General features: G+C 37.2%; 1 protein-coding gene across 5 annotated transcripts in view; it reads left to right on the forward strand.

Annotated features, from left to right (window-relative positions):
• Positions 1 to 11,028, forward strand: part of LOC108625858 (protein lingerer) — a 57,832-nt gene extending 46,804 nt beyond the window's left edge. For 2 of the 5 annotated variants that reach the window (XM_026814312.1, XM_026814314.1), the window contains exons 8-14: positions 529 to 647; positions 970 to 1,156; positions 1,270 to 1,467; positions 1,856 to 4,264; positions 4,570 to 4,673; positions 4,765 to 4,967; positions 10,889 to 11,027. In XM_026814312.1, coding sequence (XP_026670113.1) covers positions 529 to 647; positions 970 to 1,156; positions 1,270 to 1,467; positions 1,856 to 4,264; positions 4,570 to 4,673; positions 4,765 to 4,967; positions 10,889 to 10,912 — 3,244 coding nt within the window. In that variant the 3' untranslated portion in view covers positions 10,913 to 11,027. Of the gene's footprint in view, positions 1 to 528; positions 648 to 969; positions 1,157 to 1,269; positions 1,468 to 1,855; positions 4,265 to 4,569; positions 4,674 to 4,764; positions 4,968 to 10,888 lie in introns of all 5 variants that reach the window. The other 3 variants (XM_026814315.1, XM_026814316.1, XM_026814313.1) reach the window with 2 other exon arrangements.
• The last annotated feature ends 1,725 nt before the right edge of the window (positions 11,029 to 12,753 follow it).

A 12,753-nucleotide genomic window follows, 5' to 3' on the forward strand; every position in this document is an offset into this window, starting at 1 on the left:
GCCATTTTATAAGAAAAATGCATACTCTTAAAAACGGCTAGAGATTTTCGAAATTACATTGTTGTCCAATAATGCAATTCAAGAAATCACAGTTGTGTTACCCCTTAAAATTGGACAACGTTTATTTTGCGTTAAGTAAAATACAAAATAAGTATTTTATTTGAACAGTATATAGCTTAATTCAATACCGACTATCTTTATCATGTTCGAGTAATAATTAGAATTCGGAAATTGTTCCTTAGTAGAATTCAAAGACGCTAGAGAGGTATTCAAGTAAATTGAGATATAGTAGTTAATGGATTGAGTCCGAATGGAATGCACTGAGCATATCCACAGGTAGTTGCATGGTGCAGTTAGTGGCGCGAAGTTATTTCGATAGTCTGGGACGTGTCTTTTAACCAGGCGCGTAATGGTTCCGTGCGAACGTCGTCATTTAAAACAGTGGGGTCATTCCATCTCTGCTTCCATATTCGCCGTATCCGATTATTGCCATCGAATCCCTTTTCATCGCATCGCTCGTAATTTCAGCCAAGACGGTTGGTACAGCGAGGGTTACGACTATCACGGCACGAGGGTCGACGAGACGAGAATTTACAGCGATACGGAGTATTATCCAAGTACTACAACGAGCACTTCCAGGCGAAGAGGTAACATATAATACACATATATATGTATAACCGAACGTGACGTAGTTCGGTAATGGATACGATTCCAGTTTGCAGTGCATACATGTACAGAGTGTTCCGAACTCCGAACGAAACGGAATAATTACTAAATAATCTTTGCAATTTCATTATTTTTTATTTCGTTCAGTCCTAAATTTTTAGGAACAGTGTATATTTGTTGGACATGCTCTTAAAATTCACCACGGAATACTTCGTATATCTATACACAGTAAATGTATTTTTTTTACACAAAGTATTAAAAGAATGTTTATAATATAACTCTGTTTATTTCTATTCGTAATAGGCCCCCACAGAAGACCGTCTTTAGAAAGACAAATGACTTTGTACGATGATCATTCTTATTATACTGACGGATATAGCAGCGACGGACGAGTGGGTAAAATGAGCGCTACGTACCCGGAATGTCAAACAGACATCAGGTACAATGAGTATTATGATAGCACCACAGGATACGGTTATCAAGATGAGAGGTGGGTATTTTGGTATTCGTTTTATCTTAAATTTGTGTACAATAGAATATGCGGTAAAGCATATTAGAAGGAAGAGAATAAAGTCCTTTTCATTTTTCAATTTTTGTTGTCAGGTATGGTCAGGACGACGAAGACAGACAGTGGGACAGCGGAGGGAAATGGTATTTGGGGACTAGTACCTATTATGAAAACAAACGGAACAGAAAAACACTTCCACAGAGGCCTGCATCTAGTATCGGCATTCATCGGCCTGATTATAGACCAACAGTTACCAGACAACGCAGTTACGAATCGGAGGAACTCAATTACAGGTATATATTAATTCAAATGAATTTCCTTATTTTATATATGAGATGTGTCTAAAAGTAATGAGACTGGAAGAGCAAAAATTCACATGAAAGTCAGTCAAATTTGAGGTGTGTGGTAGTTGCGAATACTTTTCTTTTACCTAAAATATAAGCTTATTTTAAAGGACACATTCAAGAAGTTGTAATCGAACTACAAAACAATTGCAGAAGAAGAATTGAAGCACTGCCTTCAGCGATCTATAGCTTTTGAATGACGCTATTTTTAATACAATATGTATCTTTTAACTGACGATAAGCAAAAGTTTTTACTGAACTGGTCTCATTACTTTTTAGACTCAACTCGTTCAGAAATTGAGTTGCAGAAATTGAAATTGTTGGATACTTTTTTCAGTGGTCACAGCACTCGTCGTCGTAAGCCGCTTCAGCCTCAACGACCGCCGTCTCGTCAAGAAGGGACCGGTAAAAAACTACCTCCGACGCCGACGAAGCCGAGCAGTGTTATTATCAATCGTAAGCTTGCCTCCTTACCTGCCACACCGAGCAGGCAACTGCCAAAGACTAGAACTCCCTCCGAGGAGAGCTATTACAAGTCTGACTACAACGAGGACTATAATTACGCTTATCGCAGCCAGGATAACTTGCCTCAGGATACCTACATTGACAGTATATACAGCGAAGATACCGGCTACGAACAGATGCCTGGAAAAACTCAATTCGCCGAGGACGGTCAGTATGGTTCCAGTTATACAGCCCCTGTTGATGATCAGTATGGTCGTTCGTACCAGGAACCGGTTACACAGGATGCATACGATCAAACATATGCGCGAAACTCGTACAAGGATGAATACGAGAAGTCTTACGTACAACAGAATGCGCAGGTGTATCAGGATACGTATCAGGATACTACATATCCGGACGCGAGTCAGGCGAATGATCAATATACTGGTCAGCCGAATGATCAATATAGTAGTCAGCCGAACGATCAATATACTAGTCAACCGAACGATCAATATACTAGTCAACCGAATGATCAATATACTAGCCAGCCGAACGATCAATACAGGAAGACGAGTAGAGATATGATAATAGAAGACAATTACCAGGTAATGGGTTACGATCAGAATAACGTTCAATATCAGCAGGACGGAAAGAAGGTGCCAGCTTATCAGGATGATACGTATCAAGAGCAATACGACGGTTACAATGCCTCAGTACCGTCGAGCGTTTATGACCAAAATAACGTAACAAATACTTACAATCAGTATCAACGTGAGCAATACGATTCTCAGTACAATATAAATACGTCGACTGGTTACCAGAAGACTTATCCAGACACTTACAGCCAAGAAACGTATAACACGGAAGAGTACAGTCAGGATACGTACATTCAGGACTCGTACAATCAGGAAACGTACAAACAAGAAACCTATAATCAGGAAACGTACAAACAAGAAACCTATAATCCGGAAACGTACAAACAAGAAACTTATAATCAGGAAACGTATAACCAAGATACGTATAACCAAGAACCATACAATCAGGAACCATATAATCAAGAAAAATATAGTCAGGATAGTACATATAATCAGGATGCGTATAATCAGGATATTTATACGCAGGACACCTATAATCAGCAAGATACGTACAATCAGCTACCCATCACTTCGCAAAGTAGTTACGAAGACACGTATAGTAAACCGCAGAAGGACTATGTCGATTATGAACCACCGTACAGCAAGGAAGAACCTGTTACTTACAAGACCGATTATCAGGATCAATACCAAGAGTATCACGATGACTCTTATCACGATTCTTATCAGGGATCATTTGAAGAACGTTACAAGGAGAGTCCAGCTGCCAGCACGGAAAGAAGACCAAGCGAAGTTCCGGAATTGTCTGTGACAACTCCCAGAGGACAAACGAGAACGAACGGCTATCAATCCAGCGAATCGGATTATTATTTCACGTCTCAGGAGAGCCAAGATGTCTTGTCGACCACTGTATCGAGAAGAAAAAAGCTCGAGAAACGCGACGTCAGTCCACTGGTGCAACAAAATACAGATTCTTTGGAGTCAAGAGACGACGAGTTGAAGGAGTCCATTGATACTGCCGTAAGTTCGATCAGTAGCATCCCACAGAAGAAAGGAATCACCGAGTATCCCGTCGCTGATACCACAGTCGCTGCGTCTAATTTGATCGAGTCTACGCAAGGTACGGTGCAACCAACGACTACGATGATGAATCATGTGACACCAAACCACATTCCAACAAGTATGACAATTACGGCGATGGTTCACACTACGGCGAACGGAAAACGGTTGGTGAGAACCGAATCGTATCAGGAGGAAGACGAGATTCAGGACGAGGAATATCCGGAGATCATACCGAAGGAACCGCAGAGAAAGGATTCGCAGTTGTCACATCAGAGTCAACTTAGCCAGCATTCTTCTCAACATAGCCAACCCTCACAAAAACCGAAATTGACTAGAGGGGAATCGTACGCTTCGGATCATTTCCCTGAAGAATCATACAGCAGAAGGGGTTCGTATACGCAGACACTGGGAAGGGAGTCTTTCTCGTCGACTACGCAAGAGAGCTTCAAACCGCCTTTAACGAGAGCTGATTCGTATCAGAAGAGAGGTAGTTACGCTCAGAACTTCACTGCTCCTCAGCCGATTTCCAGGGCTGAGAGCTACCAACGAGGATACTTTAAGGACCAAGAGTCTATAGAGGAGCCGGAAGTTAGTCTAAGCAACGCGGTGAACGATGAATACAAAATCAGGGACGAGTCCCTCGAAAGGTAATTTGTAATTTACGTTAGAACGTACTAGATATCTTAACTTTCTCTCCCAGTGTCTATCAAATGAAAAAGTTCTTTTTACATTGTCGATATACTGCATATGTCGATATACTGTCTACTGCAGTCAGATAAATATTTGATCCATCATTTTTTGACCCTGATATTACATTGATTTTTATTCCTTTCGAAAATTTTCGTTTCTCTAAGTAACAAATTGAATTAAGATTACTATTGTATATATATAGAAAGGCTAAAATAATAATACGTAGCCTTGTTAAATTAATTCGAATTGTTTCTTTTCATAGATACGAGCGAGGCGATGAAGCGATGCTACGTGACTCTCGAGAAGACTCGTTGGTGGACACGTACAAAACTACACCGCCCATATCGCACACCGACAGTCCACGTGGTAATTATGTTGATCAAAAATTATATTAATATGCAATTTAATCCTTGTACATAACGAAATTAATGAATGTTCGTATTTGATTGCACTGTAGGGAGTATAACGAAGCAAGCCTCTTTGGAGGAAAGTGTTCAAATGGACACACCGCCAAGGAGTCCACCCGAACCACCGCCGGACCAAGAGCTTCTGGAGATGGTCGGTGTCGCACCAGTGCCTACGCAATTGAAAGAACGACCAGAAATGACATCGAGGCAACGATGGCATTGGGCATATAACCAAATTGTGATGCAGCTGCGGGTAAGTAACATTTTTAAATTAATAGCTCTATTTCTAGTAAAGATTATTAAACGCACATTTAATTCGGGATGTAGAATTTTAATTTCAATTTGAATCTTAAACGATTTGATGAATTTTGAAAGATTATTTAATNCCGCACAAGAAACCCACGGAGACCGCACGTTCCCCACCTATCTGGAATAGACATTAATTTGGTCGTGTGGGACGTTTTTATATTCACACGTTTGTCGCACATATTGTTTCATGTAGGAATCGTCTATTTTATGAGAAGCAAGTTACGACGATAAATGTGGTGGCCACGTATTCTGCGACCAGTTTTTCTTAGCAGCACGTTCGAGTTACGTACTGGTACTAAATAGTCTTCTCGTGATCTCACTAATAAAATATTTATGTTTTTGACAATATTTCATTCCTCTATCTGTTTCGTGCCTATCTATTCTTGATACAAACAATTTATGCATAAATTCATAAAGATTGTGCTCACGTATACAAATAGTCATACGTGTATACTAAAAATTGACGTTATCGAGTGTGAACAGCGAATAACGGAAAGGAGCTGAAACTAGAGATGCCGTTAAACTTGAAACAACTTCTGCAGTTGCGGCGAAAGACACTTACAGGCGTTCAAATATTCATGGTACATCTGCTCCGCTCTATTCCGTAGTCTGATCTATGTTCTATTGCTCTATGATGAGCTGCATTCGCATTTTACGGTACGATCCATCGTAGGACGTAACGGATCGTCTTTGAAACGATAGAGATTTGATTATATGTAAGCAAACACTTACAGATTTTCCAGTTTTAGATTTTATTTTTAAATCTATATAACGCGTTCCGAGTAATTTCCCATTTTAATAGTATTATTCTNTTAACATATTAACTTCAACATTGTTAAAATGTGATAATATTAAAGCACCATGACAATTTCAATTGAATTAAATTACAAGAATACATAGAAGCCAAGGAATCAAGATTTCGCTGAAATAAAAAAACCGGCGAATTAAGAATTTAGCGATACAAGCAAGGAACCAAGCTAATTCATAAATAATTCTGCTATGTTCTTCTGTGTCGAAATTTCTCTCTTTCCTGCTGCTCCGCCTTCTTGCTACAAAATTTTCTCCGCTTCTCAAGTCGACCAACATCTCGAAACGTTTATACATATTTTAGATGCATACATATTCATCTTCTGTAAATACTCCTCAAAGTTTCGTGAACTTACATCTATTTTCTCCATCTTAAACAGTGTCTGACGTAACTACTTATGTCCGTTTGGTTTATATGTAACGAATACAAAATGTAATCAATAGTGTCTGATTAGATTGATTAATTAATTGAATGTTTAATTTAGTGTTAAATTTAATCTTGTCACAATAGTCGGAGGGAAGAAGACTTCGACTCAGAATTAAACAATAGTCGGAGGGAAGAAGACTTCGACTCAGAATTTCCGCCTCTCATATCCTTAGAGGAAAGACATACATTTAGAGACACACTGTATACGGTCAAGAACATGAAAAAGAAGTTAAAAATTGTCGGTTTCAAGTGATTTTAACCTCACGGGTCGTAGAATAAAGAATGAGAAGCAAACATCCTCTCTCAGTGGATGGTCGGTCGAATTTTTTGAACGGTCCGCCGAAAATCCCAGAGGAAATTGTCGACACTTGAAATTCACCCGTCAAAAAACTTGCATACTTTAGTAATTCCTCCTTCCTCCCGTGTCATTTACGTCCTGCTCGGACTTTTAACTTTTATCCCAATGTTCATTGCCCTGCCGGTCGTTTCTGCGCGTACAGTCGTAGAGGGAAAAGTGATTCTCGTTTTCGCTGATACTCGTTTCATTGAGGGGAAGCGCATCGTGAGTACCAGGTTACTTTTAAAATAAACAAATCTTTTGTGTTTCATTCTTTTTGTGAATGTGTTTGTCAAGTGACAAAATTGACAATACGAATATTCTTGTTTATTCTATTATTATCATTTCTATTGGATGCAGTAGTTTGAAATCAAAGTGTAGGGTAGAACTGTTCTAATATACATATAATTGATTTGATTAACATAATTACTTTTGTAATTATTAAATATATTTTAGATTTATATTCTAGAGAAACCATTTTTTTATAGTACTATACTTTCAACACGTAAGACACTATTTGTTTAAATTCGTATATGTTAATGTGAACGTAACGTTCGTAATGGTCCCTTGCAATAACGATGCTACGTGACGTGATGCAACGAGGTGTAATCAGTTGCCCTTCCCTTTAAGTGTTCTTCGCTTCGGATGTTTAGAACAACACGTACGTAATTAATGCATCTTCAGTGGGCGGAGAATACATGATACATACATACAACGTGAGAGCACATGTTTTCTTAAGCGATAGTCCTGGCACCTTGCGACATCAGCCCCCCATCCTTGTCAAGCGATCGTGTAATCGATGTTGTTGTGTTTAACTTTGTTAAAGGATGGGAGCGTTAACCCGTTTCACTATTACAGTACGTCATTTGAGCTGTTCAGTGCACACATCGATTAACTCAACTTTTTGAAAAATCTTAAATTTATGTGTCAAAGCACTTGGTATAGTCATAACTTGTGATATGTGTATGACTATATTAAGTGCTTTGACACATAAATTTAAGATTTTTCAAAAAGTTGAGTTAATCGATGTGTGCACTAAACGGCTCATTTATCAGAAGTTCATGTTAAGGGCTACGGTAGTCATGTAGTCTGTGTTTGTTGCTACATTTTTGCTCTGTTTTAACGAGAAATTATGGGTTTACGCCATTCGATCTTACATTTTTATTTCTCAGAGAATCAAGACAATATTTATTTTAATATAATACTTTAAAATGCCATTTGGTTTATCTCGACCCGACTTCCGGTTCCGGAGATATCGCAGTATGAAGATAGACATAATTTTTTTCGACGCCGCTGTTGTCCTTCTCGCACGTTGACCGACTCACGGACTTGCACTAATCTCCACTGACCGGTCTAGACACCCAGCTGATATGTAACTAGGTCACCGAACGCCGCGCCTATAAAATTTGGGAGCCTGTACTTCCCGAACATATTGAGATATCGGGATGAATCAAAAACGGTCTTTTTCATCCTGACGTCTTGTTATGTGAGAATGAAAAGACGATTTCCGTAAATTGATATTTTGCAGATTTTCGCTATGATTATTATTAAAACAGAACAAGAAATGTGAAATGTTTACCGATTGAAGTTAGAAACGTCTAGCCCATGAAATAGTATTCAGTTAGATGGTATTAATATGTAGGTTGCAAACTTTGTATCAGAGGTGGTACGCACGTTTATTGACGACTGCAAAGAACGTTAGAGCGAGGGAAAGTTCTTAAAGTCAAGCGTAAAAGTCGATTGGCAACGTCGGGAGGTAACAAGGGAACGATCAATCTCGGATTAACTGATTCTTCGGCTAGCTCGAAACCTTCTCCGAGGTGCAGCTAATAGCCCGCAGTCTTGTTAACGTGTTCCTGATTGACTCAAGCTATTACCAAGACGTTGCGATAACAAATCGCTCGGATGTTAAAGAAAAATCTCTGTCTTCCACTAAGATCATTTGTCAAACTTGTTTTTTTATTGCTTTGCAAACCATAACGTCTTACCTTCGATTGATTAACTGTAGCATTTTTCACGATGGAATCTAAATTGTTTTAAATGCTCAAAATGGTAACAATTGAATATCTCTTGCAAGATTTTTTCCGCCTTAATTTTACGCTGAGAAGTTTTCTATTACTCACTAGAAATAAATCTCTTCGCCGCTTAGCCTAGAAGTAATTTCGTTCAAGAATCCCTTCTCGTATTTTTCCACGCGATATTTTTAACTGACACGCGAAAATACATGGAACAAGGTATTACCCTTGAATATCTTTAAACGAAGAAAAATGTCCGCACTTTTTACCTACGGAATAAACATAACCGTTTTGGACCGGGATCTCTTTCAATCTGCAGTCGTATTCCAACGATTTTGTATTTACAGAAGGAGATTGCCGGTGCAAAAGAAATTAAAGGCTAGCCTGGTTCCCTTTCAGGGAATGATCATATCTGTTGAACCAACTCGATTGCTTCTGGTCCAGATACCCGGAAACGTTCTTTCCTTTTATTCGTTCCGTCGGGCAAACGAGACAGGCGGCTAGCCTTTCTCTTAGTGCACTCACAACATTTCCTTTCCACCGATCTCTATCCAACTCTTTTTCGTCCAATCGTTTCCTACAACTCGATCGATTGGCCCGTTATCAGACCTCAGACGTTCCCGATTAGAGTATGTCGACTTAAATCCCGATTAAATTCAACGTGAACGAAATCGTGTCGTCCCGAACGTGGCCCGTTGCTTTTTCAACCGTATTCCGATCACGTTTGTACGAATCACTGTGGCCATCCGAAACGTAGAATTATTTGTAACATCCATGGATTTACGGTAATTTTTATTTAACTGTGTTGATAAAATTGATTTATATGTCTTGCAAGTGAAAAATGGTGGTCTTTAAGATAAGTTATATTTGAACAGAAAAATAAATCTTTTAGAAATTCTATATATAATATATAATTCTACCTATAGAATTTAAATACATACATTAATTCTATTATATTTTATAGCGTAGCATGCATAACGATGTTCATTGGAGGGACTCATATTTTTTGTAAAATGTTTCATAATGTTTTAGTACTAATTTCAATTTATCTAGAGGTACGCACGTACACATACATATCTTGCCATAAGTCTCCATTTTTACTGTGAAAATTTCGTTGCTTCCCTTCCTTCGTTTTATTCCTCTCGGTCGCGCATGTCGGTGTTTCTGGAGACATTTTTGTTGTCGTAGAACCAGAGAGAACTCATATTTATTCATGAGCACCGATGGTATAATTAAAACGACCTCTCTCTCTCTCTCTCTCTCTCTCTCTCTCTCTCTCTCTCTCTCTCTCCCTCCCTCTCCCTCTCTCTCTCTCTCTACCTCTCTCTCTCTACCTCGCTCGTCCGTATTTACAAGCAAGTTTATATTTAGCTTACCATGCTATGTTTAAATGTGGTTAATTTGGAACGATAACACATAACACACACTCTCAGTCCAAATTTTGATATTGATTCGATCTTTTATTTTATCTTAGAGTTTGGGATCTTTAAAGTAAAGTTGGCAAAATTGATTTTTTGTCAATCAAATCAATTGACAAATATTCACATTTAATCTAGTTATGTTTAAGAAATATATAAAATAGGGTTGCTTACCTGAAATTATCACTTAATTTTTATCATTATTATTAGTCATGACGATTTAACCAGAATTTGACTACATTTACCACAAAAGAAGGCTTAAGCAGGAAAAACTATAAATGTAATGTACTACGAGTTTAATACATAATATACATACATATGTGTAAGCTGTATGAGAGAAATGTATGTATAAATGTATGTAAATCGATTCGTGGAATTGGGTTTCATTAAATTTTAGCTGTAATTTGGATTAACCATCGTAAGTACCTTTAGTACGTACGATAGAGAGAAAATTAAATTTCGTCCAATTTTTTATATTATGGAGGACAGCCGGCCGAGCGAGTTGAAAATTTAAATTGCTTAATTATTACTATGTACTGATCCTTTCGGAATTATTAATCTGCGCGCTGCCGAGTTACAGTTGGTCCTGACGCTTGATTAATTGAATGTGCTCTGTACTTCCATGCGAAATGTCCTTCCAAAAGGATACACTCGCCAATCTGAATTCGCATTTGTTTTATTGCCATTGTAATTTTATGCCATTACCAATATCGACGATACATTTAAATACATAATAAACAGCGTAAAAAATCATATGAAATTAAATAAATTAAAATTTCACAACTGTTCGCATATATAACACATTGAAGAAATTGATTATAATCGAGAACTTATCTAATCATTGTTTGCCTTTTGTTACAGGTGAGTACATTTATTTCTGTTTAATCGCAACCGCATCGATCGAATACACTGCGCGAAATCGACGGTCGCAGGTGAGTCTCTTATCTTGTTAACGATGCTTTGCCCTTAATTATGACAGGGTTGGTGTATATCAGGTTCTATATTACGATCTTAAGTGTGTAAACGATGTACATTATGCGACAGTATCGGTTGTAAACCGGTACTTTACTCGTCGTTGAAAACGTTGGCATGAGGTCTCAAAATCTCATGAGTGTCAAACCGGACCTTACTAATACAATGAAGATTTCTGAATCAGAAATTCATGAGCAAAGCTTCACTTTCCATACATTTCCGTGAAATCGTGCTTATTTATAAATCAATTTAACCTTTTGTTGTTCAAATTAGGCTTAGAACTACATTCGTAGTATTATAGCAAAGTAGTACATTACTTTAATTATTATAGGGAGTCTCACGAAACATTGGACAGTCCTCTATTTCCTAAGTTATGGGAGATAGACAAAAGTTTTTATACGGAACTTGTAAGTTTCAAGGGGCCACACCTTTTAATAGAAACTAATTCTCTTTTACGTTATTATTCAATGAGATACAATAGTAAAGTTCGTTTCTTCAAATGAGATTATACACTTTTTTTTGCATCATTTGATAGAGCTTTTCAAGACAATTTCATTTACCTTTTATTAGTGTCCATTTTAATTAGATTCTCAGATATTGAACTCTAAAATTTACTCATTTTTGGGGAATGGAAATGGGAAGCGTAGCAGAAAATCCTATTGTGGTTAAATCATTTGAAATGGACACTCAAGGCCTCCAGTGTTTCGTGGTATACCGTAGAAATATACATTTCGTATAGATTGAATAAAATTAACTTGAATATAAAATTTAGTTCGATATAGAATTGCAAAAGGTTAAACTTTATTGTTATTAATAATACTTCAGTAGGAAGTAATGCAAGTGTTTTTACTATAAGAATTTTTATAACTTTTACATTACTAGCATTTTAAGGCTACTGTGTTAAAGTGTAAACGAAAGACATATTCGTTTCCGTAAGTATCAGATATCATTTATTCGATGGATGTATCGATATATGATAAACGTAGATTGGGGTTGACAGCGGCGACAAGATGATTAAACGTGCGCAAGTTGCGCGCAATAAACTCCAGATCGACAGTGTCTTCCCTGCTTCATAAAACTTGAAATATATGGACGGTTGATCCTGATCCGGAATTATCAAAATTTTTTGAAAGATTCCTTATGTCCATCCCTGCCGCGAAATACGAACTCCACTTGGAATATATCCGTCCATTTCTATCCGCCGCTAAATGTCATGCAAATGACTATTTTTATATTATCGAACAAAGGTTCGTTTAGATAAATTTGGTCCGTTACATCTAGCGAATAACTTATTCAAAGTTCTTTTTCTACTCACAGCTCTCCAATTGCATTATCTATTATTATGCCAGAAACACATTACAATTTGAATTTGGAAATTCAAATTACAAGAGCACCAGAATTGAAATGAATTATGCAATTTTATTAAATCCTAAGATTCAAATAAATATATCCTTTATTTTTAATATGTTCTATAGTTCTAATTGAAGTTGACTTCTAGTATATGGCTCTTAAAATCAATTTTTTTATATAAGGCTTCTTATCGATTGATTTTCTTTAATAACACCATTTTCTTCTATTTTAATAATCAAACTTAAAATCAAGTTAAACATGCATAATATTGTCATGATCATCGTATTTAAAATGAATGTCACAATTTCACATACTCTCTACGTAATCAAAGAAATATTTCATCTATCTCACGTGTGATGCATGTAAGTCCATTAAATAGAACATTTTCGTTAACGATGACGCCA

This window comes from Ceratina calcarata, unplaced genomic scaffold (genome assembly GCF_001652005.2).
Source record: "Ceratina calcarata isolate Rehan_Ccalc_2016 unplaced genomic scaffold, ASM165200v1 scaffold376.2, whole genome shotgun sequence".
NCBI classification, from domain to species: Eukaryota; Metazoa; Arthropoda; class Insecta; order Hymenoptera; family Apidae; genus Ceratina; species Ceratina calcarata.